Source organism: Lethenteron reissneri, chromosome 63 (assembly GCF_015708825.2).
Source record: "Lethenteron reissneri isolate LAM-NWPU_2019-01 chromosome 63, ASM1570882v1, whole genome shotgun sequence".
NCBI lineage: Eukaryota > Metazoa > Chordata > Hyperoartia > Petromyzontiformes > Petromyzontidae > Lethenteron > Lethenteron reissneri.
The window spans coordinates 6854674-6881415 of NC_083841.1; the positions used below are offsets into that span (position 1 = coordinate 6854674).

The 26742-nt window shown below is 50.8% G+C and overlaps 1 protein-coding gene across 2 annotated transcripts; it reads right to left on the bottom strand.

The window, feature by feature from the left end:
• LOC133358644 (sphingosine kinase 2-like) lies at positions 1-26440 on the bottom strand. Of its 2 annotated transcripts, none has more exons than XM_061577035.1 (6): positions 25792-26440; positions 23169-23413; positions 12156-12311; positions 10743-10837; positions 8955-9070; positions 1-7748 (listed from the first exon to the last, which is right to left on the bottom strand). In XM_061577035.1, the coding sequence occupies exons 1-6, from the start codon at positions 25995-25997 to the stop codon at positions 6464-6466; spliced, it is 2103 nt and encodes a 700-aa protein (XP_061433019.1). In that variant the 5' UTR covers positions 25998-26440; the 3' UTR covers positions 1-6463. The 2 variants fall into 2 exon arrangements, with proteins under 2 accessions (XP_061433019.1, XP_061433018.1); XM_061577034.1 differs by having other exon boundaries at positions 23169-23416; positions 25792-26438.
• Positions 26441-26742: the final 302 nt, after the last annotated feature.

Genomic DNA, 26742 nt, shown 5'->3' on the forward strand with positions numbered 1-26742 from the left:
TAAATTAAATAAGTTTTATTGACATCATTGTGGACTTTACTGCAAGTCTCCCAGCAACTGTCAAATGAAACTTTAAATAACAATTATATAACTAAACACCAGAACCCTCGTCCCATTCAATACAGAACCCGATCGTCCAATAAAGAACCCTCGACACATGCAATGCAGGACACGCGCTCACCTTACGAATGCTACCTTCGTTTGGCTCACACCACGTCAATCAATTACAGTAAAACCTTGGATTGCGAGTAACTTGGTCTACGAGTGTTTTGCAAGACGAGCAATTTTTTAAAATAAATATTAACTTGATAAACGAGCGAGGTCTTGCAATACGAGTACTGGAGTACGGACAGTATTACACTTTGTCTGCCGAGCATCACGTGATCACAACTGAGCCAATGGTTATTCTCTCTCTCTCGCTGCGGGATTGTGGGTAATCGTCTCCCATGCTCGGTCTCAGTCGGCGTGCCTCGCTCGTATAGTCAACATCCGTGCGAGCGTATACTGGTTACTATAGTGTTGTGACCACGAGTGTGTGCGTAAAGCATTTTTTTAAATTGTGTCCAAGTGTAGCGACTGTTCTTTAGTAACTGTACCGCAAGTGAAAGTCGTCCTACACAATGACCCTCCTCTCTCTCGTCTCCCTCACACCAGCTACGATTAAATTTAATTAATACATTTTATTACTTTATATTACATTTAAATAGTAATATAAAAAGGTATTTTGTATTAATCATTTTTATATGAAGACTATTTTTGGGTTGTGGAACGAGTCATCCGAGTTTCCATTATTTCTTATGGGGAAATTCGCTTTGATATACGAGTGCTTTGGATTACGAACACGTTTCCGGAACGAATTTTGCTCGCAATCCAAGGTTTTACTGTAATGGCTTTCCGTTATACACAACTATTGCAATACATGAGCTATATATCCTAACACATCAGACTGTGTTGAATAAACACAGCGTCATATATACGAGCTCGTCACCCAACTGCTCTTGTCACTTAAACACAGCCACAAGACATGAGTTTACAGCTGCAATTCTGGCGGCGTATAAATATATTGATTTTTATTTTATGCCTTCAACTTTTTTTTTTTGCCAAACTCGGCAGTTTGATTGTGCAGTCAGCATTCTTCATTCAGGCACTCAGTTTAAGGCCATGTTCAGAACGGTGGGAAAAAAAGATAAAAAATCAGTCATTCTCGTTTTCATTTTAGTGCCGAAAGTACGTAGCATTCCCCCACATCTATTACATTAAACTGCATTCAGGCACTCATCCATTCATTGTGTCCATCACACCAACTAAAGTCGTATCAAGGGCGACCTTTTGTGAGGGGCTAAGACCCCCCCCCCCACCCGCGCTCAATAACGACGCTCAAATAATCATCAGATGTGCACGGCTGCTCGAGCAGACGACACCGGAGAACAGACGCAGAACAAGCATCGTCCACTCTTCACCCGCTGCCCGACGCAACTCTCGATCCGCACCTGGGGTCGCCTCAATAAGACTTGTGGAGAAGGCAAAGGGGGCGGTGGTGGGGGGGGGAATCCACGTCGGTGCTCGATCTCGCTTTGTCTCAACATCCCGAGTGGAGGGTTGCTGTAGGGCGAGGAGGGGGGGGGGGTGCAATCGGATAGAACGAAGAGGAAGCCTCCAGCCATGGGACCTGCCCACGGGCGGAGGACTCCACCAGCTGCAAGTACGGAGTTAGACTGATGGCCTTAATCTAAGTTTTCTTGTGGTTGTTGTTGTTGTTTGACTTGACCCCCACTGGGATTTTTGCACACAGCGTTGGTGTACGGTGTTTTTTCTGCAATGTTTTGCTGTCTTTTTTTTGGATTTTCTGTTTGCACTTAGTCACATAGTCACTTTAAGATGTTTTCTTGTTCATGTTTTTGTTTTTTGTTTGTTGCGGTTGCACCCGATTCAAGAGCCGAATGGCTCACAGGGCTATACCTAATCAATGAACTTGAAACTTGAACTTCACGACTGGGCTCCGTCCCTGGACAGCCGAAGCAGTCAAAGCGAGGGCTGAACGATGAATCGATTTAAAATCGAAATTTGAAACAATGCGATTAGCAAATCGCAAAGGCTGCGATTTTTTGCGATTTGAAAAGTCCTATTGCTTTCTTATTGAAATTGTTTTATTTTGTATTATTATTATCATAACTTTAATTATTTAACTTTACAAATGTTCTATGTTTGATTGTTCTATTTAAATATTTTTTTGTAAATAAATAAATGTTGGAAGCAATTCATATCTTATAAATTCTCATCCTTACATTCGAATATATAGAGCAGTTCATATTTTGACGGTATCATGTGTTAATGCTCCATCACGTGTTTTAAATCTATTACACAGTGAATATTCAACTGAAGCTTGACTTTTAAAAATGCAATCGCAAATCAAATCGCAATATCTGTCAGAAAAATTGCAATTACATATTTTCCCCAAATCGTTCGGCCCTAGTTAAAGCTCCGTTAGCGATGCTGCTGGAGACTATTTTAATTTGACCTTCAAGGGCGTTCTCGTGATCTCCGCGTATTTTAATGCAATGTCATCTCCGGAAGCATCCTTAGTTCCAAATTAGTGGGTCCCGCTGTTAAGTACATGCGAAGTCCCTGTGAGTCTCAATGCGTCCCAAGATCTAGTACAGAAACAGAGACCCATAGACTGATCTAGTGACCCATTAGGTTGATATGCAATAGATTATTGGATTAAACGGCGTCGAAATGTGACTGCACCTTAAGACACTGGACAGATACATCGAGAAGGCAAGTCAGTTATAGGTCTTTGTGCGAGTCTTTGGGTCTCTGTGCAAGTCTACGCATCTCTGTAAGAGTCTATGGGTCTCTTTGTACGTCTGTGGGTCTCTGAGTCATTGACAATTATGAACCCCTGAGAGAGAGAGAAGCACCCAGGCCCAGGGCTCAAGCAAGACTCGATCTCTGAAGTGCCAACTCGGTGTGGCAGACATGGCCATTACGAACCCCCTGAGAGAGACACCCCCAGGCCCAGGGCTCAAGGCCAGGATCTCAGCAGCGGCAACTCACTGCCGCCTCTGATATGTTTTCCTCGTTTCTTCAACCGACTGAGGTCTGAGCAGACCACCAGGTGAAATTACCCTTGGAGATGAAATATAACAAACTCTCTGGATCTTTCGCTAAAGTCACGTAGGTATCAAATAAAAAGAAATCACGACGTTTCGATTGCAGCACAAGCAATCAACATGATGATTGCCTGTGTTGCAATCGAAACGTCGCGATTTATTTTTTATTCTATTTTCTACCCACGTGACTTTACCGAAAGAACCAGAGGGTATGGATTCCTGCAGTCACGAAAGCTTAAACTCAAGAATGAATAGAACAAAACTACCCTACGGCGACTTGACAACGCGATTCAACAGAGTGCATTCGCCAGGGCATCACTGCCCATCTACCCAGACGGCTGCCGATACCTCACCGCACTGGTCAGCGTGGGTTGGTAAAGGAGGTGGGAGGGGGAGAGGTTGGTGATATCTGAACAGGATCTGTTCAGATATCACTCACAACTGATGCTGGCCATGGCCAGGATGTGACTATGGGGGAGCCAGGTTCAGAATGTGGTGCGCTAATCAGGGCGCCAACGATCGTCTCAATAGCGCGTGTTAAAACAAAACAACATCGGCTCTGAATAACACACGATTCAACTGATGTATCGCGAGCGTCATAATCAATTTGAATTAACTAATATATAAATCGTTAGGCCCCCGAGTTCAAAACACAGTCTTGGGTTGACTCAGCCCACCATCGTCATTGTCATCAACACATATCCAGGTTGGGTAAATTAAGTAACACCTACTTTGTGTTAAGTCAACACTAGTGGTCATTATATGGAATAGACTGGTCCCTGCCATAGGAATGTCCACCATCGGAGATGCAAAGACTTTAAATCAACGGAGGCGATTTTCTACGCGAGTTTTTTTTTGATCGGGCGGAAGTCAAGCGGCGACATTGCTTGGTCCTTCCCCGCAATGTCATTTTTCACGTTGCGATTTGATATCAGAGTTTGCGACGCGGCGACCCAACGCGTCACCAGTGTCCCGTGACTCTGCATTTCACAATTTTGCCGCTCATTGGCGGGTCGGTGCCGAGAGAGATTGCTGAAGCGTCCCCCAACTGCAGGTCACCCGACGCTCGCCGCCCCGAGCCCCGATGTTCGTTAACCGCTCCCATCGCGCTTGCAACGCGCATGCCGTCAGTTACGCCAACAGTCGTGATGTCAACTGCGGTGATGAGGACGTCGTATAATCAATCGCCGTGATGTTCAACTTCTCGAAAGCGCTGCGCAGGATTCGCCCGCTTTCAAAGGGAGGCAGAGTGGACGGCTCGGGGGGCGTGGGGAGGAACCACAGGTGAGTTGAACACGGAGCTGTGGGGCTTTTCACGACCAATATCCACGAGGTTTTTTTGGGTTTGCCCGTGTAAATATAAATGTGTGTCGCTAAACCCGCCGCCACACGGCACGGCCCAATTCGTAAGGTTTGTCACGTAAACCAAAACGTGCGAATTCGTGACTAGTTCAGCACACCGATACATGAAACAGTAAACCCACTACAAAATGTACAATTCCACTACAACGTTCGCCTGATGATGCTGGTTGTAATTACCGGTGAAACGTCGTGCTCGAATTGCAGCTGTGGGTTTACTCTCCCACACACGTTTTTATGTAAGAGACAAAGCTTACTAAATGGCCGTGGCGGGTTTCATGACACATTGATATTTTACGCGATGTAACCCAAAACTCCTCTATTTGTGGATAACCATAGATGAGAGGGAAGGCATCAGCACCCACGCAGTGAGCCGGCACTACCAATATATATTAAAAAACAAAAATTCCGCCAAGAATTACATAAAACGTCTTTAGAAAGTACAAATGTCTCGGGTATTAACTTCCTGGAGCCGTCCCTAGGGGAGACGGTGGACTGCCCCGGGCCCCGCGCTTTGGGGAGGGGGGGGCGCACATCGCACACTTCGACGTCGCGGGGGTGTCAGACGTCATACGCCCGGTTCAGTTTGAAGGCATCGGGGTTAGGCCCACGTGGTGTCGTTTTCCCCGGGCCCCGCACCCTCTCTAAGGACGGCCCTAATAATTATTTATATTTTTATATCAACTTTAGATATTGCTCTTTCATAAATAATGAAATATTTCGTCAGGAAATTAAATATTTAGGCGAAACTGAAGGAGCCAGCGACGATCACCACGTGACGGTATTTTTTCCGAAATGGATGACTACAATTGTCGCGGCTCTCTTAACGTACCGTGTGTCGTAGCGTCTTCGTGGTGAGATTACATTAAGGCATAAGTATCATCATCACCACCACCACCAGCAACACATCATAAACATACTCCCTTTGGTTCTTGCGGTAAAATTCAATCACGACGTTTCGGGCGCAACACAAGCGTCCACCTGATGTTGCGCCCGAAACGTCGTCATTTAATTGATTTTGTTTTCTACCGACGTGACTTTACCGAAAGAACCAAAGAGTATGGATCCCTGCAGGCACGAAAACTTCAAACCTACATCATAAACAACTTGAAATTAAAGCTATTCCTAACCCTTACATTAACTCCGACCCTAGCACAGGCAACAGCCTTAATTATAATCATAAAATGTAAACCTAACACCGACCATAGACCTAACCCGAGCCTCTAACCCTTAATAACAACCAACACCTGGCACCTCACCCCATTTTGTAAGTGTAGGCATTGGGGTAATTGGTCCCGTGCTTGAGTGACGTGACGCCACATCACAGCGAGTAGCCCTAAGCCTAACCCGATTCTAATAGTAACCCTGCTGTCAAAACACAATGGCCCATTCCACTAACCCTCGGCCCAATGCACATGTAGTGTCGTAATGCACGCGCAGCTGGTGAGAGGCACGTGTGGTAATTGAGTGACGCACGTGCGGCTGAGGAGAGGCATCTGTGTGTGGGCTGCGGGTTGGCAGGTCCTGGAAGGTCGGCGAAGTCTAAAGGAATAAAAGCCGGCGTGCTGGAACCCACGGGGGGGTGGGGGGGGAAGTGAGAGTCGTGGTAGCTAATAGAGATTCATGTGTATCATGCGTGGTGCTGTGCGTGCGGTATAGTGTGCGCCTACAACCGGCGCGTGTGGGGAGGTTAATAAAGATAAAGAATGAGCGGGTGTTACGTCACCTTGCCTCCGTGTGAGTTCCGCACTACGCATACTCCAACACGAGCCCTAACCCTAATAACGACCCTGAGCCTCGCACTAAGTAAGATGGGCCCCGGGCAGGACATTCCATGGCTACAACGTGCAATGGTCAAGAAATAATAATAATAACAGCAGCAGCAGCAGCCAAGGAACGGAATGTGCGCAAGTCGTCGCAATGCAGCATGGGAGCGGGCGGCGAGGCCTTCACCCGGCAGTGGAGCGAGCACGGCTGGCCCCGCTCGCCCGTCAGACGGCGCCACGCGGCCCCGCGCCCCTCAAGCCCATGACGTTGGCGATCCCAGGATGCACCTGGGCCTGCAGCGCCTCGCAGGGCAGGCGCTCCCCGTCCACCGTCACGATGCCGCCCTCCTTGCCGAGGGGCCGCAGGCGGAAGGCCCGCACGCGCTCCGCCGTGAGGAACGGGGCGAGCGCCGGCTCCGGCTCCGCCTCGCCGCCGGCGCCGAACAGCAGGCGGACGAGTGCGGCGCGGGGGGCGCCGCGGCGCACGGCCCGCAGGTGGATGACGCCGTCGTCGGCGCGCGCCGCCGGTACCGTCGCCAGGTCGGCGCCCAGGTGCGACTGGTAGAGTCCCAGCACCAGCACGAAGTCGCCCTCCAGGGTCACCCACGATGGGGGAACCGGCTCGTCCAGCGGCGGCAGGAGGTCGTCCTCGGGGCCGAGCGGGTTCACGTCGCCGCCATTGGCGTCGACAAAGGAGTTCGCGGTCCTGTCCGGGCGCGAGGTCCGGCCGGGTTCACTTGTCGGCTCGCCGGGCTCCGCCGTCCCGCGATTGGCGCCGTCGAACACGTCGTCGTCGTCGTCCAAACTCGGGTTGTTGGCTCCAGTGGAGATCCCTCCTCCTCCTGCGCCGCTGCCGCCAACATCGTTCTCGCTTCCCGTCCCCGCCCGTCCCTCCTCGCGGTCGCTCGTCCCGCGATGATTCGTCTCGTCCGGATTGTTGCCCAGACGCTCCAGCACATCGCTGCTGCCAAACACGGCGGCGGCGTCGTCGTCGGCGCCGCCGCCGCCCCCGTGCCCGTTACGGTTCTCGTCCAAGATCTCGTCCGGCGCCGCCCCCTTCCTCCCCGCCTCCTCACCGGCGCCGCGCCTCACGTCCCGCACGTTCCCCGCGCCCGTCTCGCACGGCCCCAGGTCCGACATCTGCCGGCGGAGCCCGGCAACGTCGGCGTCGGCGTCGGCGACGCGGGTGCCGGCCGTGGTGAGGCTGCGAGCGAGGGAGCGCTTGCCGACGGCCGCCTCCGCCGGCAGGAAGGAGAGGCGGCCCGGGTAGCTGCGCAGCGAGAGGAGGCGCACGATGGCGCCCAGCGTGAAGCGCGCGGGCCCCATGGCGCGGAAGCGCTCGCTCTCGATGTCGACGTCGGACACGAAGCCCCACGCCACCGACAGGAAGGAGAAGAGGCGGCGTCCCGAGGCGAAGCGCACCGACACCAGGTCGAGCGGCGTCACGCCGCCCCGGCACAGCAGGAACGCCAGGTGCTGCGCCAGCACGTCGCCCATCACCATGTCGTGGCTACGGTGGCGGGGAGAGAGGCGGCAGAGGAGGGGAGAAGGGGAGAAGGGGAGGAGAAGAGGGAGTGGAGGAGGGTAGGGGAGAGAGGAGGAGAGGAGGCAGAGAAGGGGAGGAGGAGGGGAGAAGGAGGAGAGGGAGTGGAGGAGGGAGTGGAGGAGAGTACGGGAGAGAAAAGAGGGGCAAGAGAGGAGACAGGAGGAGGGTAGGGGAGAGAGGAGGCAGAGGAGGCAGAGGAGGAGAGAAGGGGTGGAGGAGAGGAGAAGGGAGGGTAGGGGAGAGAGGAGGCAGAAGCGGAGAGAAGGGGAGGAGGAGGGGAGGAGGAGGGGAGGAGGGAGGGGAGGGAATGGAGGGTAGGGGAGAGAGAAGAGGGCAAGAGAGGAGACAGGAGGAGTGGGAAGAGAGAGATGGAGGCTTGAGAGGGAAGAAAGGCGGAGCATGAAGGAGGGAATCGGAGAGAGAGAGAGAGGAGATGCAGAGAAGGAGATCGAGGGTTGAGAGGTGATAGCGAGAGGAGGAGAGGATGGGGAGGGGAGGTTAGAGTGAGTGAGTGAGTGGAGTGAGTGGAGTGAGTGGAGTGAGTGAGTGAGTGATGAGGAAAGTGGCCGTGGCGCTCCCACGAGGATGGCTGGGCTATGGTGTCCGGGTTCGCGTTGGGGCCAGCTGTGTGTGTCTGGGTGTTGGTGTTGGGGCTGGACGTGTCTGGGTTCGGTGCGAGTGTTGGGGCCAGCTGTGTGTGTCTGGGTGTTGGTGTTGGGGCTGGACGTGTCAGGGTTCGGTGCGAGTGTTGGGGCTCGCTGTGTGTGTCTGGGTGTTGGTGCGAGTGTTGGGGCTAGCTGTGTGTGTCTGGGTGTTGGTGTTGGGGCTGGACGTGTCTGGGTTCGGTGCGAGTGTTGGGGCTAGCTGTGTGTGTCTGGGTGTTGGTGTTGGGGCTGGACGTGTCTGGGTTCGGTGCGAGTGTTGGGGCCAGCTGTGTGTGTCTGGGTGTTGGTGTTGGGGCTGGACATGTCAGGGTTCGGTGCGAGTGTTGGGGCTAGCTGTGTGTGTGTGGGTGTTGGTGCGAGTGTTGGGGCTCGCTGTGTGTGTCTGGGTGTTGGTGCGAGTGTTGGGGCTCGCTGTGTGTGTCTGGGTGTTGATGTTGGGGCTGGACGTGTCGGGGTTCGGTGCGAGTGTTGGGGCGAGTGTTGGTGCGAGTGTTGGGGCGAGTACCCCGTGTAGTGGTTGATCGATCCAGCCAGGGCATTCCCAGATCCGCACGGGAAGATCCCCAGAGGAATCCGGATCGCGTCTTTCCAGTCCGGACGAGACATGAGGCCATTTATAACCTGAGACACACAGAGAGACCCATGGATATACAATGACAGAGACACACACACGTACATATGGTGGCACGGAGACTCGAATACAGAGGGACACAGAGAAACAAATATAGAGCTGCAAAAAACAAAATACAAAGATCTCCAGTCGTGCCTTTAACAGACTGTTGGGGCAAGTCCGTGTTACCGGGTATCTGTGAAGGCCGGCACAGCACACGAGAGTGTGGGTGGCCAGCACCACACCCTTAGTCTCCCCCCATTGCTGATGACTACACACCGCACCAGGTGCTCGTTTTAAGTCCGAGTTGACCTAGCGGAGGAAAAGTCCTGGTTCAGATATTTGTCACTGACCCTGACCGTGAGCGGGAATCGAACTTGGGCTGCCAGGTTCGTAGCGCGGCGCGCTAACCACTGTCACGTGAGGATATATCCGGGTCGCTGACGGATCACAACTCGTCACGACGATTGGCTCTGCCGGTCCTGGTCCATAGCCAATGGGGGTAGCCTAGGGGCGTGGCCCTGACGTGACGGGAAGGTGACAGCTGTAAGTAGATGATTGGTTCTGCTGGCTTTAGCCACAGCCAATGGGGAGAAGAGTCAGGGGCGTGGTCACGGGAGCCTACGGTGGAGTCTAGAAGATTCCATAGAGGCTAACCAGGATTGGTGGAAAGGTACCATGTGACCCGGGTATTAAATAGGGGTGGAGACGAACAACACGTGGTCAGAACTGGAACGAACGAAGGGAAGAGGCCATGCGAGAGCGGGGGTCCAGGCTGCCACGTGGCTGTGCGCGTCTCTCTCTCTCTCTATCCCTCTCACGCTGTCTGTCAGCAGCGTGGAGGAGTGTTGTAAAGAAAGACAAATAAAGACCGGATTCCAGAAGTCGCTTCCACGACCTTTATTACACCACTACACCAATGCTCCCACACATCGCTAACACAGACGACAAAGACCCCCCGTATAGCCTTAACAGACTGTAGGGGCAAGTGCTGTTAGCGAGCACCTATGAAGGCCGAAACAGTACACGAGGGGGTGGGTGGCCAGCACCACGCCCGACCGCCTTTGTCTCCCCAGTGGCGATATTTACACACCGCACCAGGTACTCATTTGAGGCCGAGTCGACCTAGGGGAGGTCCAGGACCGGTTCAGATAATCGTCACTGGTGTTGGAAGTGAGCGGGAATCGAACTCGGGTCGCCAGGTTCATAGCGCAGCGCGCTAACCGCTACACAGACGACACACACACACACTACACACCCACACCCAACACACTACAAATACTACACACTACACACCACACACACACTACACACACTGCACACACTGCACACACACTCCACACACTACATACTACACACACACTACACACACACTGCACACACACTCCACACACTACATACTACACACGCACACTACACACACACTACACAGAGCGACAGGCCAGGCGACTTGCAAAACAGCGTCACTTACGCAGCCGATGAAGAGACGGACGGTTTGATGTTGATGATGTGGTACCCGTGATGATGGTGTGGTGATGGTGTGATGTTGATGATGTGGTACAGGTGATGATGGTGTGATGATGGTGTGGTGTTGATGATGTGGTACCCGTGGTGATGGTGTGATGTTGATGATGAGATGTTGATGGTGTGATGTTGATGATGCGGTTCCCGTGATCAGCTCACCTCAAACAGGAGTCCGTCTCCCGACACGATCACGATCCCGTCCCATTCGGAGAGGTCCATCTGCTGAACCAAGGTGCTTGCATGCCCAGCCCTCTCTGTCAGACAACATCAACATCAACATCATCAGCATCATCAACATCATCAACATCATCAACATCATCATCATCAGCATCATCAGCATCATCAGCATCATCAACATCATCAACATCATCAACATCATCAGCATCAACAACATCATCAGCATCAACATCATCAACAACGCATCACAGGCTGCGGTGGTTATGCAAGTGGCCTGTAATCCAGCACCGTGGAGGTAATTCTAGATTTGAAGTTTCTTTCGGTAAAGTCACGTAGGTGAAAATAAAGATAATTAAATTAAATTTTTAAAAGTTTTTTCATTTTTATTCTATTTTATTTCATTATTATTTATATTTTCACCTACGTGACTTTACCAAAAGAACCAAAGAGTATATACTGTGGAGGTAGCGAGGGTTGTTGTATTACCACAAACTCCCATGGTGTGGCGATGATGATGATATTGTGATGGCGATCTTAATGGTGTACCCGTGGTTGTGGTGATGATGTTAGAACGATGATGATTCTGTGTTGATAATGATGTTGCAATGGCGATATGCATTGTGTACCCATGGGGATGGTGTGGTGATGATAATCGTGTGATGGTCGTCGTGATAGAGATGGTGAAGATATGATGGTACTGCTGTTGGTGTTCTCATAGTAATGGTGTGCTGATGGTGTGATGTTGATGATGTGGTACCACGTGATGACGGTGATGTTGATGGTGTTGATGATGTGGTACCACGTGGTGATGTTGATGATGTGGCACCACGTGATGATGTTGATGATGTTGGTGATGTTGATGATGTGGTACTACGTGGTGACGGTGATGTTGATGGTGTGGTACCACGTGATGATGATGTTGATGTTGATGTGGTACCACGTGATTATGATGTTGATGATGTGGTACCCGTGATGGTGGTGATGTTGATGATGTGGCACCACGTGATGTTGATGTGATGTTGGTGATGTTGGTGATGTTGATGATGTGGTACCACGTGATGATGATGATGATGTTGATGGTGTGGTACCACGTGATGATGATGATGATGATGTTGATGGTGTGGTACCAAGTGATGATGATGTTGATGTTGATGATGTGGTACCACGTGATGATGATGTTGATGATGTGGTACCCGTGATGGTGGTGATGTTGATGATGTGGCACCACGTGCTGTTGATGTTGGTGATGTTGATGGTGTGGTACCACGTGTTGATGATATTGATGGTGTGGTACCACGTGATGATGATGATGGTGATGGTGTGGTACCACGTGATAATGATATTGATGGTGTGGTACCCGTGATGATGATGTTGATGATGTTGATGATGTGGTACCTGTGATGATGGTGTGGTGTTGCATGTCGGCCTCCTCCATCATGGGGTGCAGGATGCGCTGACATCTCAGCTGAGCTTTCTTCGTCCCACTGAACGGGTTCACGAGGATGAGGAGGCGGCGGCGACGAGGTGGGAGGCCTGAGGGGCTTCTCTCTCCTACATCATCAACAAGTTCATCAGCATCACCATTATCACCTGAGCCATTATCACCATCATCACTGCCATCATCACAACATTAACACCGACTGCTTCGCCAACGTCACCATCAACACTCACAGCATCATCAACATCATCATCATCATCATCAATCGCATCAACATTACAAGCATCACCAACAGCATCACCATCAACATGCACAGCATCACCAACATCACCGTCAACTATAACAGCACCACTGGCGTCGTTAAAATCGTTAATAAATTCATCATCATCATCTATATATTATCATAGTGTGTTTTTGTTTGCATTTTGACTGCAAGTATTGTGGTTAATGCAGACGTGAATCCTTGTAAAAAGGTTTCATTTTTGTTGCCATAAAAAAGGGGAAAAACAATATTATTAAATTCATCATCATCATCAAACTCAAACATCATCGCCAACGTTTTTAACACCATCCGAGACATCAGTGGCTCTGGCTCAGCGTCTCTTAACGTGACCACTATGAAACCCCGGTGAGAGGCACAGAGAGACACACACACACGCGCGCGCGTGCACGGCCCCGCCAGATTTATAATTCCCTTTGAGCTGGTAAATCTATTCATGCAGAGTGTGTTTGAATGTTCTCTCGCGGCCGGCACGGGAGCCATTAATGAGCTTATATAAAGGGGGCGCATTCTCTACGGATATATTTATAGATATTGCACATTTACTCCACTCCAGATTCACTCCACTAGACGCTCCAGCCATAATGCAGGTGTTTTGGGTTAGATCGCTCAATGTTGTGGCTTTGCAATGTTGTGGCTTTGCAATGTTGTGGCTTTGCAATGTTGTGGCTTTGCAATGTTGTGGCTTTGCAATGTTGTGGCTTTGCGATGTTGTGGCTTTGAAATGTTGTGGCTTTAAAATGTTGTGGCTTTGCGATGTTGTGGCTTTGCAATGTTGTGGCTTTGAAATGTTGTGGCTGTACAATGTTGTGGCTTTGCAATGTTGTGGCTTTGCAATGTTGTGGCTTTGCAATGTTGTGGCTTTGCGATGTTGTGGCTTTGCAATGTTGTGGCTTTGCAATGTTGTGGCTTTGCAATGTTGTGGCTTTGCAATGTTGTGGCTTTGCAATGTTGTGGCTTTGCAATATTGTGGCTTTGCAATGTTGTGGCTTTGCAATGTTGTGGCTTTACAATGTTGTGGCTTTGCAATGTTGTGGCTTTGCAATGTTGTGGCTTTGCAATGTTGTGGCTTTGCAATGTTGTGGCTTTGCAATGTTGTGGCTTTAAAATGTTGTGGCTTTGCAATGTTGTGGCTTTGCAATGTTGTGGCTTTGAAATGTTGTGGCTGTACAATGTTGTGGCTTTGCAATGTTGTGGCTTTGCAATGTTGTGGCTTTGCAATGTTGTGGCTTTGAAATGTTGTGGCTTTGAAATGTTGTGGCTTTGCGATGTTGTGGCTTTGCGATGTTGTGGCTTTGCGATGTTGTGGCTTTGCAATGTTGTGGCTTTGCAATGTTGTGGCTTTGCAATGTTGTGGCTTTGCAATGTTGTGGCGTTGCAATGTTGTGGCTTTGCAATGTTGTGGCTTTAAAATGTTGTGGCTTTGCAATGTTGTGGCGTTGCAATGTTGTGGCTTTGCAATGTTGTGGCTTTAAAATGTTGTGGCTTTGCAATGTTGTGGCTTTAAAATGTTGTGGCTTTGCAATGTTGTGGCTTTGCAATGTTGTGGCTTTACAATGTTGTGGCTTTGCTGTCCAATACACCGGCGTGCTGTACTAGTAACTAATTGACATGTTCTGTTTACACAACAACCCTTACTAATTGGCTGTGGCTGTTTTTAACGACACATTTATAAATTTACGCGATCTAAGCCCAAAAACCTCTATTGTGGATGATATTGTTCGCGAAAGCCCTACGTGTTAACCCAGATGCGACAGATTCACACAGCTACACCCACGACTACTCTTGTTATCCTCCTATCTCTTCGGTCTCTCTCTGTGCCACGGAGAAGGGCAATTCCCCAAAACGTTGCCTATACCGTTCCTTTACGGGGCAGCAGTGTTATTGGCCAGTGTGCCGAGTTTTGAATGTTCACACAATAATAGGATTCTCAGGATTTACCGGCTCAAGAATGTGGACGTGAACCGATGAAAGACGACCGGCCCGACCAGTCTCGCCTCTTAATAGCAAAGTTATTTGTGTAATGTCACCTGTACGGGGGACATTGTTGGAATGTGATCATGGATATAAGCGTGGTGTGAGTGTACGTTCTTGTGTGTGCGGGGGGGGGGCGGTAGTGTAGCAGCAAGCGTGCCGTGCTACGAACCTGCCGACCCGGGTTCGATTCCCCGCACGACCAACACCAGTAATGATTTTCTGAACCGGTCCTGGGCCTCCCCTAGGTTGACTCAGACTTAATATGAGTACCTGGTGCGGTGTGTAAACATCACCATGCAAACTTTCATAGGTGCTCGCTAACAGCACTTGCCCCAACAGTCTGTGAAGGCTACACGGGGGATCTTTGTCTTGTGTACAGCACCATGTCACATATCCGGCTCGTTCGGAACCGAGGTACAGGCAGATATGTGAATTGGCCGGATTTTCGAACATGTGGAGAAAGTGCAAACTACACCACCGCGCACAAACACTACGGTGGCCGGTTAATTGATCAGGGGGAATATGTGACGGTCAGATAAGCAACATTGTAGTGTGCGAGTGTGTACGTGTGTTGGTGTGTGTGTTTGTGCGTGTCAAGGAAGACGTGGCGCTGAGTGGACTTGCAGATGACTGCTAGAGGCACTGTCAAGATTGGCCTCCCTATGGAGGAGGCTCGTGAAGGAAGTTACCGGGCGGTTCGAGGGAGTCACCCTTCAACAACAGGGTGGAGGAGCGGCGCTCACAACAACGAGCGGAGCCCCGGGCGGCTAAAACGCGCAATCTGGCAGAGTGGGGGGGGGGGGGCACAGGTGGTGCATCTGCCAGTCATCTCAATCAGAGACCTGTTACCAAAAAGCCTACAACAGTTTCTGTGGCACTATGAGACCTCCTTTACCAGTGGCAAAATATAGTAGTAGCTTTTTACCCTTTAAACTGGTACAAAAACTGACACCTTTATACAAGGCATCATGTTTGCAATAACCACAACACAAGCATTTTGACTGCTTGTGTTGTGGTTATTGCAAACATGATGCCTTGTATAAAGGTGTCAGTTTTTGTACCAGTTTAAAGGGTAAAAACCTACAGTTCCTGTGGCCTCAACGTGCACCTAGCCTGGCACAAGCACTGTGATGACGTGACCGCCACTGACTGGCGAATGGCGGCTGTTATTGTTGTTGCTGTTCGCTGACGGCACCTGTCCCAACAGCCTGGGCGCCTGTGTCCGTGTTTACACACAACACTGCCCTGCTCATTTATACCGCCGTGTACTTTTATGCGCTACAGTACTGCGACTGCGCGCGCGTGGGTTGTGGTCACGGAGTGGGAAGTAGTGGTGCGGTGAGTCGAGTGGCACACCAACCACTCGCTAACCCAGCCAATGCTGTTCTTGATCAGGATTAGCGTCCGTGTGATTCATTGTTTGCTGCAGGGGTACTGCGTTTGCGCTCATAATATAAATTTTGCCGCATTTGTTAGATTTCTCCCGTGACGCGGCCGTGACGGCACCGATAATTATCTATTCGCTTTATCGCTGCGAAACGTCAAAGTGAATTTCTGCCCAAGTAAGTGAGCAATGACGCCACTGGTGCTCACCTGTCTGCGGCCCTGCAGAGCGAGTCGTTTGTCATTCAACGCTTCGATGATGGGGGGGGGGGGAACTTCCCCACAGCGCGGCGCTCATTATCAGACCCCCAGAGGGACGATGGGCTGCGGTAACACACAACCAGGATTTCAATTTCGCTAAATCTTCCAATTGCGAGTGGCTTGCTAGACCACTGAGCCACCTGACTGGATTCTATTGTTCCACTTTTTGGTTTTCTGTCCTGACGGTGACCCCAGATCACTCTTGAAAATCCTGTTCTCTTCAGAGTTTTAACCAGGTTCAACAAACACACTCCAGTGTCAAATAATATCAGAACCTATTCCTGGGTGTGTGTCTATACAGTATGCGGGTGTGTGCGTGTGTGTAGGGGGATGGGTGGTGGTCGCGGGTTGCCGATGATCTGGCAATTGCTGCTTACTCAGAGGAGGAGTTGGAGGTGCTGCTGCTGAACCTGGAGGTGGGGCCTTACGATCAGCCCCACCAAAACGAAGCACCTGCCTGGGCATTTTGTACCATCGTACACTCCACCCCCACAACTCCCAATCGGTGATGGGGCAGTTGTGGGGAGAGTGGAGAGTTTCCCATACCTTGGCATTGTGCTCATGACCTGGCTCCAGTTTAACAGCAGAGGTCTCACTCCGAATCAGTCGAGCGGCATTATCTATTAATCGTTTGCGTAACGCTGTGTGGAAGCTACCTGGTCTGTCGCTCTGCACGAAGCTTCAGGTCTTCTCGGCCACAGTCATTCCCTCCCTTCTCTACGCTTGCGAAACGTGGACCCCCGTAATGGAACATCTTTGCCAGTAAGAAACATTTAGGCTGGCCTGCCTACGATCAATCCTGGGTTTAACCAGGCTGGATTGTGTGAGGAGCTCACAAATCCTCGAAAGATCTGGACAAAGTCCCATCGGTGAGCACCTCCGGCAAGCAAGGCTGCGTTGGTTGGGCCATGTAGCCCGCATGCCCAATCACCGCATGCCTAAACAGCTTTTGTTCGGCCGAAACGAGGGAGCTAAACGGGCGCGGCACGGGCTGGAGAAGAGATGGAGTGACGTGGTACAGGAGGACGTGGAGCTGAGTAGACTTGCCGATGACTGGTACCAGCGGTGTCAAGATCGGCCTCTGTGGAGGAGGCTCGTGAAGGACGCTACTGGGCAGTTGGAGGCAGTCGCCCTCCAACAACAACGGAGGGTGGAGGAGCGACGCTCACAACGAGCGGAGCGCCGGGTGGCTAAAGCACAGCAAGTTGGCACAGTAGGGGGCACAGGTGGTGCATCAGCCAGTCGTCTCGGTCGTCTCAGTCAGTCGACCCGTGGCACCTGGGTCTGCCCCGTGACCTCCTGCCAGCGGGCGTTCAACACTTCATGTGACCTCAAGGTGCACATGGCCTGGCACAAGCGTCGTGGTGAAGTCACCGCCACTTAGTGGCGAATGGCGGTTGTTGTTGTAAGGGAGGGATAGTGTCACGGTTAGCGCGCAGCGCTAGGAACCTGACAACCCGAGTTCGATTCCCGCTCATGTCCAACACCAGTGACGATTATCCAAACCGGTCCTGGGCCTCCCCTCGGTCGACTCAGCCTCAAATGAATACCTGGTGAGGTGTGTAAACATCGCCACGAGGAAGACAAAGGCAGCCGGGCGTGGTGCTGGCCACCCACCCCCTTGTGTGCTGTGCCAACCTTCAGTAGGTGCTCGCTAACAGCACTTGCCCCTACAGTCTGTAAAGGCTACACGGGGGAACTTTGTTGTGTGTGTGTAGGGAGTGGTGGCTTTGTGGTTAGCGCACTGTGCTGTGAACATGACGAGCCCAGTTCCATTCTGGCCAAGGCTCACATCAGTGGTGATAATTATCTAAACCGGTCCTGGGTCTCCCGTAGTTCAACTCGGCCTTAAATGAGTAGTTGACGTGCAGTGGGCAAACTTTCAGCGCTGATCACACCACCGTCTCTGCGGGCCAAGCGGGCCTAAACAGTTGCTCACTTGGCTCAGCAGTCTACAAGTCTTTGCGGGTTATTTGTGCGTGCCAGTGGTGACACCATCGACGCATAGGGGATGTGTTTGTATGGGCATGGGAGGTGGGATATAAATAACATGTTGCTGATGATGATGATCATGCTGATGCATTATAATTGTATTAATATGCCTGTTTGCCCAAGAATGCCTCACCGAGTCTCCCGACTATTTTTCAGGAGGATTCTGCCACGTTTTGCCATTAGAGGGCGATATCACCGCCATGTTTATGCGCAATTCCAACCGAGTCATTTGCGGTGTCATTGTTTTCAACTTTGGCAAATCCGGACCGTGACACGGGCACGCGACGGCGTAACTCTTGCGATTGACGCCACGTGATCTGTGAAGTCTACCGCGAAGTCGACGCCGTATATCGTAGTATTTTCACAGTTAACAAGCACGCACGCACACCGCAGTATTAATCAGGGGGGCCCGCTGGGTTCCAACCGCGAACCTCGTGAAACGAGCGGCGAACGCGGCTGTTGCTGGGCCGCGTCACCACCCCCGGATGGGCACCAATGCCTCGAAGCTCGTCCGAGTAGGAAGCCTCTTTCACACTGCCAGAGAAGCTGGAGAATTGGCTCACGGTTGTATTTGCTCTGTTTAACACGTAGGCTTTCGCGGCCAATGTTACCCATAATAGAGGTGCTTTGGGTTCGACGCCCAAATATAAATGTATCGTTAAATGTTGCCGATTGGCCGAGTCGGGTGGCGGCGTGTTTAACGACAAGTTTACACTATGAGACCTCCTTTACGAGTGGCAAAATATAGTAATAGGTTTTTACCCTTTCAACTGGTACAAAAACCGACACCTTTATACAAGGGATCATGTTTGCAATAACCACAACACAAGCAGTCAAAATGCAAACAAAAAGAAACAACTCTGATGATGATAATCATATGCACTGTCCTTGAAGTTGATTGGTCCACACCCGAGACAGCTTTTCTTAGAGCCTAGTCTCCATTGGTGTTGGACCAGATGACGCCAAAAGGCGTACAACTCAAAAACAACGCACTATCAAAGTATTGAGAGCTCGGGGTAAGCATTAACACCATGAGACCTCCTTTACCAGTGGCAAAATATAGTAGTAGGGTTTTACCCTTTCAACTGGTACAAACACAGATACCTTTATACAAGTTGTTTCTTTTTGTTTGCATTTTGACTGCTTGTGTTGTGGTTATTGCAAAACATGATCCCTTGTATAAAGGTGTCAGTTTTTGTACCAGTTGAAAGAGTAAAAACCTATTACTACGACAAGTTTATAGTTACGTGATCTAACCCAAAAAAAACTGCATTATGGATGTATTTGCTGAGGGCACTTCTATTGAAGGCTACCCACTGTAGGGAGACATTGGGCAAGTGCGAGTATTGACGTGCCAGCTCTTGGCATTGTGCAAGAGATACCTCAGCTGATAGCAACTCGCAGGCATTCACCCACTCTCGCTCTCTTCCTGCGTATATCGCACCGCCCTTTATCAACCCGCTGCTGGATGGACGCCTCCTCATGCCTCTTTCATCATGGGGTCGTTTGACCATACTTCAGCACGCCGGTCCGTGTGGACTGGTGAAGGGTTGGTGGCAGAGGTCGCAATCGGGTACCCGATATCCGTACCCTACCCGATACCCGGCTACCCGTACCCGGCCGGGTATCGGGTACGGGTACCCGTTTGCGACCCTGGTGCGGCCGGGTACAGGGTAAGGAATCAAAACCCGTTTGCGACCTCTGGTTGGTGGCCATGTATTGGTCAAGAGAATTGCCTGTCCCGTGTGAATGCGACAATGCCGCCCAGAGCATCAACGGCACAGCGGTGTATCAAATATGAACCTCGACAATTCACGCGAGTCTATGGGTCTCTGTGTCAGTCTATGGGTCTCTCTGTGAACTCGCACAGTCGTGAACAACAATGAAATCTATTTAAGTCTATGAGTCACTATGGGTTTCTATGTAAGTCTTCGAGTGAACCAGAACTGCCAAATACAGCTGAATCACCTAAGCAATCCACCACACAGCAATTGAAGTCACTGCATGGCTTACTGCTCCTAATGTAGACATAGTTCCACCATAAGTTGCTATTAATCCAGACATATGCAAGCAGAAGATTTGCCAATAATGATGGCTGTGGCCAGGAATCGAACTCGGATGGCTTGAAGTGCAGTGTATTAACCAACCGCTCCACCTCTCTCTCTGTCTGGCAGGTTCACCACGGCCATCTCGAATGCAGGCTGGCGTTGCCGAACTCCTGGGTTCAAGGTTCAAGCCCTGGAGTTGGGTGTCTTTCTCAGGGGTTTCTTAACGACTGTGCCTAAAATGTTAAGCTGGCTGTAGTAAAATGCTGGCTCCAAGGGTCATGCTGATAAGACTACACAGGCTCGGAAATCCACATTTTAAATGAGAAGAAATATCTGTGGGCTCACACCTTGGTCATATAAAGGGCATCAACCAGAACAGATACTTCGTCTCAATGATATCACCTCATTAAATAAAGGATGTCGATCGCAAGAAGCAATTCATCTCAATGGGCTCTCACCTGCTTCAATAAAGCACACTGAACTATAATATCACAGCAGAGTGATCTTTGAGCTGTTTACCATGTAGGGGACAGCACCACAAAGACCTTAACTGGCACAGACCCCACATGGTTACACATTAACTGTAACGACTACAGCAGCTCGGGGAATCTTAATCTATCCAAGTTGATAATGGCCACATCAGAGAGACAACAGCTATCGTTACTAATAAATTCCAGCGATTATCAATGCACCAATGGATCAATTCCCCCTCCCCCACCATGCTGCGTTGGCCATGGGTTTTTTTTGTGGTCAATGTGGGTAGGTGAAGTGGGTGAGTAGGGGGGGGGGGCAGGTTCAGATGTCACTGATGTTCGCCTTGAGCAGGAATAATCTGGGATGGGTGAGGTTCTATCCAAGTTGATAATGGCCACATCAGAGAGACAACAGCTATCGTTGCTAATACATTCCAGCGATTATCAATGCACCAATGGATCAATTTCCCCCGCCCCCACCATGCTGCGTTGGCCATGGGGTTTTTTTTGTGGTCAATGTGGGTAGGTGAAGTGGGTGAGTAGGGGGGGGGGGGCAGGTTCAGATGTCACTGATGTTCGCCTTGAGGGGGAATAATCTGAGATGGGTGAGGTTCGCAGCGTAGAGTGCTAACCACTGCGCCACCGCTCCTACCTCGAGTCCGTTTATAATCGAGACAAATCCAGAAACCAACGCGTTTTACTTTTGGAACCCCCAAATAGTTCAAGGAGCGCGAGACCAGTTCTAATTCACTTGCCACTGATGTTAGCCGTGACCAGGAATTCGCACTTGGACTACTGAGTTCATTTTTCGATTTAAAGCTTTCGTGACTGCAGGGATTCATCTTCTAGGTTCTTTCGGTAAAGTCACGTAGAATGGAAATAATAAAATAATAAAAATAAAACATGATAAAATAATTTTCACGACGTTTCGGCCACAACGCAAGTAGCCGTCCTCAGGTGGAGAGCAGGTCTGTCGAGGACACATTCAGACTGTCTCCTCGACAGACCTGCTCTCCACTTGAGGACGGCTACTTGCGTTGTGGCCGAAACGTCGTGAGAATTATTTTATTATGTTTTATTTTTATTATTTTATTATTTCCATTCTACGTGACTTTACTGAGTTCATATTGCGGTGCGCTCACTTGCTGTGCCACCAACTCCACTGGCGTCGATTTAAATCGTGAAAAAGATGAGTGCCACGGGTGCAGTGCTCATTGTGACTCTGAATGAGCCCCACAGCAGGGAGGAGTGAAATCACCCTGCAGGTCCATTGGCATCACACTCGGGCAGCGTGGGCCAAAACAAAACCTGTTCCACCACAATTCTAAAAGACATCTCCGTTTACAAAGTTTGTAAATGCAAAGCAAACTAATGCACAGATGATCACATTCTCAGCTCTATTTTCACGTGGCTTACAATTTACCTACACTACGGATTATGTAACACACGCATGTTTTTTTCTCTCCCTGTACTGTAAAGTAGAAGTTTTAGGGTTGCATCTTCTACTCCGGGATCTTTGAGTGTTGCGTGTTTGCGACTGGGCGTGAGTTTCCATGTGCCATGCTGGCATCCATAGGCACTTGCTAATAGCTATTACCCCAAAAATGTAAGGCTGTAGGGGTGATCTTTGTCTTTCCAACAGTTTGCGCGTCAGTCATCTCGGTCAGACTATCAATCACACCGGGATCTGTCCCGTGTCCTCCTGCCAGCAAGCCTTCCTCACTTCTTCACGTCATGGCCTGTAAGGGCACCTAGCCTGGCACAAGTGCTGCAATGACAGCACTCGATTATCGCTCACAGTCAACATCGGTGACACGTATCTGTGCCATGCCGGCCTAAGTGAGATCTTGGTCATTGTGTTAGTGTGTTAGAGTCAGTGTGTGTGTTCGTTTTGTGTATGATAGGTGCTCCTCGCTAACAGCACTTGCCCCAACAGTTGGTTAAGGCTATACAACGGATCCTTTGTCTGTGATAGTGTTTGTACAGATGTGTTTGACCAGATCTACATTATTGACACCGGGCACAAGTGCAACGCTTTCCTGGCTTCGCCCGGGACTTGGATGCACCATGCCCGGCCGCCTTTGTCTCCCCAGTGGCGATGTTCACACACCACACCAGTTCATTGTTTAAAGGCTGAGTCGACCTAGGGGAGGCCCAGGACCGGTTCAAATAATCGTCACCGGTGGTGGCCGTGAGCGGGAATCGAACTCGGGTCGCCGGGTTCGTAGCGCGGCGCGCTACCCGCTACACTACAATGCGTTACGCTTCCACATGCGCGGGTCACGTGACAGACGTGACGTCACAGCTCACTTACCATGCAAAAAATAAATGCATTATTGAGCTCCCCCCGCACCCCCCCCCCAAAAAAAAGTGTATTTTTATAATTTGTGCATGGTGTACAGTCTGGAAAGTACCCACATGGCAAATTTCCAGTTTGTTGCATGTCGGGAAGTACGCTAAACATTTTTAACAGCCACACATAATCACAACTTTGCCTTTTATATACATGGAGAAGCGTGAAACACAAACTGCCCCACCCGCCCCCCATCCACTCACCCCTGAGCAGGCTGAGAATGGCCGTCTCCCAGCGGCGCGCTTCGCGAATGTTGCCATCGGCGTCGCCGTGCGAGTCGATGCGGAAGGTGTGTCGCGTGGAGGAGCGGGGCCCCTTTCCCGTGCCGCCCCCCCGTGGGTAGGCAAACACCGTCACGTACGCCCACTGAGAGGTCGAGGACGCGGGGGGCGCCGGGGACGATGGGGACGGCGGGGAGGGTGAAGGCTGCGAAGAGGTCGACTTCGGTCTGCTGAGGGAGGAGGAAAACATAAAGAACGTTAAATTTCGATTTGAAGCTTTCGTGACTGCAGCAGGGATTCATCTTCTTGGTTCTTTCGGTAAAGTCATCACGTAGAAGGGAAATAATAAAATAATAAAAATAAAACATAATAAAATACAATTCTCACGACGTTTCGGCCACAACGCAAGCAGCCGTCCTCAGGTGAAGAACAGGTCTGTCGGAAAGACAGCGTCTGTCCGTCTTTCCGACAGACCTGTTCTTCACCTGTCGGATAGACAGCGTCTGTCTGTCTTTCCGACAAACCTGTTCTTCACCACACAGCGTCTGTCTGTCTTTCCGACAGACCTGTTCTTCACCTGAGGACGGCTGCTTGCGTTGTGGCCGAAACGTCGTGAGAATTGTATTTTACTATGTTTTATTTTTATTATTTTATTATTTCCCTTCAACGTGACTTTACCGAAAGAACCAAGAAGATAAAGAACGTTGCGAGGGGCTCACGATGGCCACGTCGGGTTCGTAACGTCAGGTTCGTAATGGCCGTGTTCGGTTCAAAATGGCATTGCGAGGTTCGTGATAGCCACGACCAATGGCAGAGCGAGTTTGACAAAAATGGTTTTGACAATAATTAATAATGGCAGGGTCAGCTTTGTAAAGTCCATGTCATAGGCGGAGTCTGAGCTACATTCCCCGGACTGGGTGTTTCTTTCAGGGGCTCATAGGACATTGCGAGGTTCGTAATGGCAGGGTCAGAGACGGTGAACTGGCACCACCGAGATCCTGACGTTTGATCCACATTTCAGCCACCCCGACTGTGATGAAACGGAAAAATTCAACGCTGCGGCATGCACATGAATAATATATAATAGGTGACATTTTTGGGCAATGGCCTTGCTTAATAGCACGTAAATTAAGGTCCATTATTGTAAATGTTGGCTATAACATTGATCACAGTGTTATTGTGACAAATATGTGGAGTTGTTTTTATTGTGGTTGCACACCACCACATTTCTTTGGGTCTTTCGGTAAAGCCACGGAGATAGAAAAAAATATAAAAATAATAACAATATCACGACGTTTCGATCGCAACACAAGCAATCGTCATCAGGTGAAAAAATATGGGGAAAGCTGCTGAGGCAGGCCGTTTATAAAGGTTTAGAGATGGGCGGGGCAGCTAATGTTAATGTAGGAGAGGTCTCCGTAACCGGCAGTAGGTCTACACCAATCCAAGATCTGTTTACAAAGGTTTAGAGATGCTTGTAAATGTAAGCTCGGAGAGAGCGAGGAAAGAGCCACATGGAGGTGGAAGAGGATGGCAAGCCGCCATTTACTAACACAGCTAACGGTGGCTGTGTTAGTGAATGTAACTCGGAAAGTCGAAAATAACTGCTCACATAGGTAGGCAGGAAGGGAACATCACAGCCAGTTATGACCTAAACTGGTTGATAACGTCCTTCCAATGATTGCTCAGTTTGTACCCCCATCTTCTCGGTTGAAATTGTGTTTATATATCTGGATGGCTTCACGAACGAATCTTTGCTGATAGCCAGTGGGTTTGCAAAGTACCTTCGTTTTGGCAAAATCTATTTCGTGTGCGCCCACTGCGTTAAAATCATGATCATCCACGGCTGAGGTATTGGTCCTACCGTGTTTCAGATCTGCCTTGTGTTCACGAACACGGTCTGAGACACGTCGCTTAGTTTCCCCAATGTAACTGCTGCCGCAGACACAGCTTAGTTTGTAGATACACAAGACCCCGGGCGTCTACGCGTGCCAGCCGGCGTCACAGCACCCACACACTCGTCGCGACGTCACCTCCGAGCGCCTGGCAGCCGATGACGTCACATACAATCCCTCGTCGTGACGTCACACCCTTAACCCACACGTAACTCGTCGTGACGTCATCAGAGTGTGTGGCAGCCGACGTCACACCCTTAACCCACACGTAACTCGTCGTGACGTCATCAGAGTGTGTGGCAGCCGACGTCACACCCCGCACACAAAGCCCTCGTCGTGACGTCGCACGTCCGAGCGCGTGGCAGCCGATGACGTCAAACCCCTCACACAAATCCCTCGTTGTGACGTCACCCCCCTCACCCACCTGTCCGAGCGCGTGGCAGCCGGCGTCACAGCCCCCACCGCACTCGTCGTGACGTCACCTCAGAGCACGTGACAGCCGATGACGTCACACACAATCCCTCGTCGTGACGTCACCTCCGAGCACGTGACAGCCGATGACGTCACACACAATCCCTCGTCGTGACGTCAACTCCGAGCACGTGACAGCCGATGACGTCACACAACCCTAGTCGTGACGTCACCTCCGAGCACGTGACAGCCGATGACGTCACACACAATCCCCGTGACGTCACCCCCACCCCACCCACCTGTGTCTGAGCGCGTGGCAGCCGACGATGTCGTCGATGGGCACGAGGAGACGTCGCGAGGGGTCTCGCGCCGCCGCGGGCGGCAGGGGCTGCGCATGCAGCGCGGCGCGCGTGAGCGTGAGCGCGTAGCGGGCACGGCTCTCGCGACGCCTCGCGCCGAACTCGGCGTGCAGGAGGACGTCGCCGTCTCCGGCCTCGTCCGACATGCCCACCCACCACTCTGCCACTCACTCACTCACCCACCCACTCACCCAGCCAGCCACTCACCTACCCACTCACTCACTCAGCCACTCACTCACTCAGCCACTCACTCACTCACCCACTCACCCAGCCAGCCACTCACCTACCCACTCACTCACTCAGCCACTCACTCACTCAGCCACTCACTCACTCAGCCACTCACTCACCCACCAGCCACTCACTCACTCACCCACCAGCCACTCACTCACTCAGCCACTCACTCAGCCACTCACTGACCCACCCACCCACTCACTCGCCACTCAACCACCTACCCACTCACTCAGCCACTCACTCACCCACTCACTCACCCACCCACTCACTCGCCACTCACTCAGCCACTCACTCACCCACTCACTCACTCAGCCACTCAACCACCTACCCACTCACTCAGCCACTCACTCAGCCACTCACTCACCCACCCACCCACTCGCCACTCACTCAGCCACTCACTCAGCCACTCACTCACCACCCACTCACCCACCACCAACACCACCCACCAGCCACCCTCCACCACCCACCACTCACCACCCACCGCTCTCCTGACCTAAAGACAGAAAAACAAGTGTTGTGCTCAGACGGAGTTCAGCTATAACAGCTTTTTTTTCTCACAAATTACAAAGTATCAAAGCTAAACACATCACGAACACACACACACATACAACTAAACCATCTCGTCAGGTAAAGCCCACGGGCCTATTCCTGCAGCTTCTA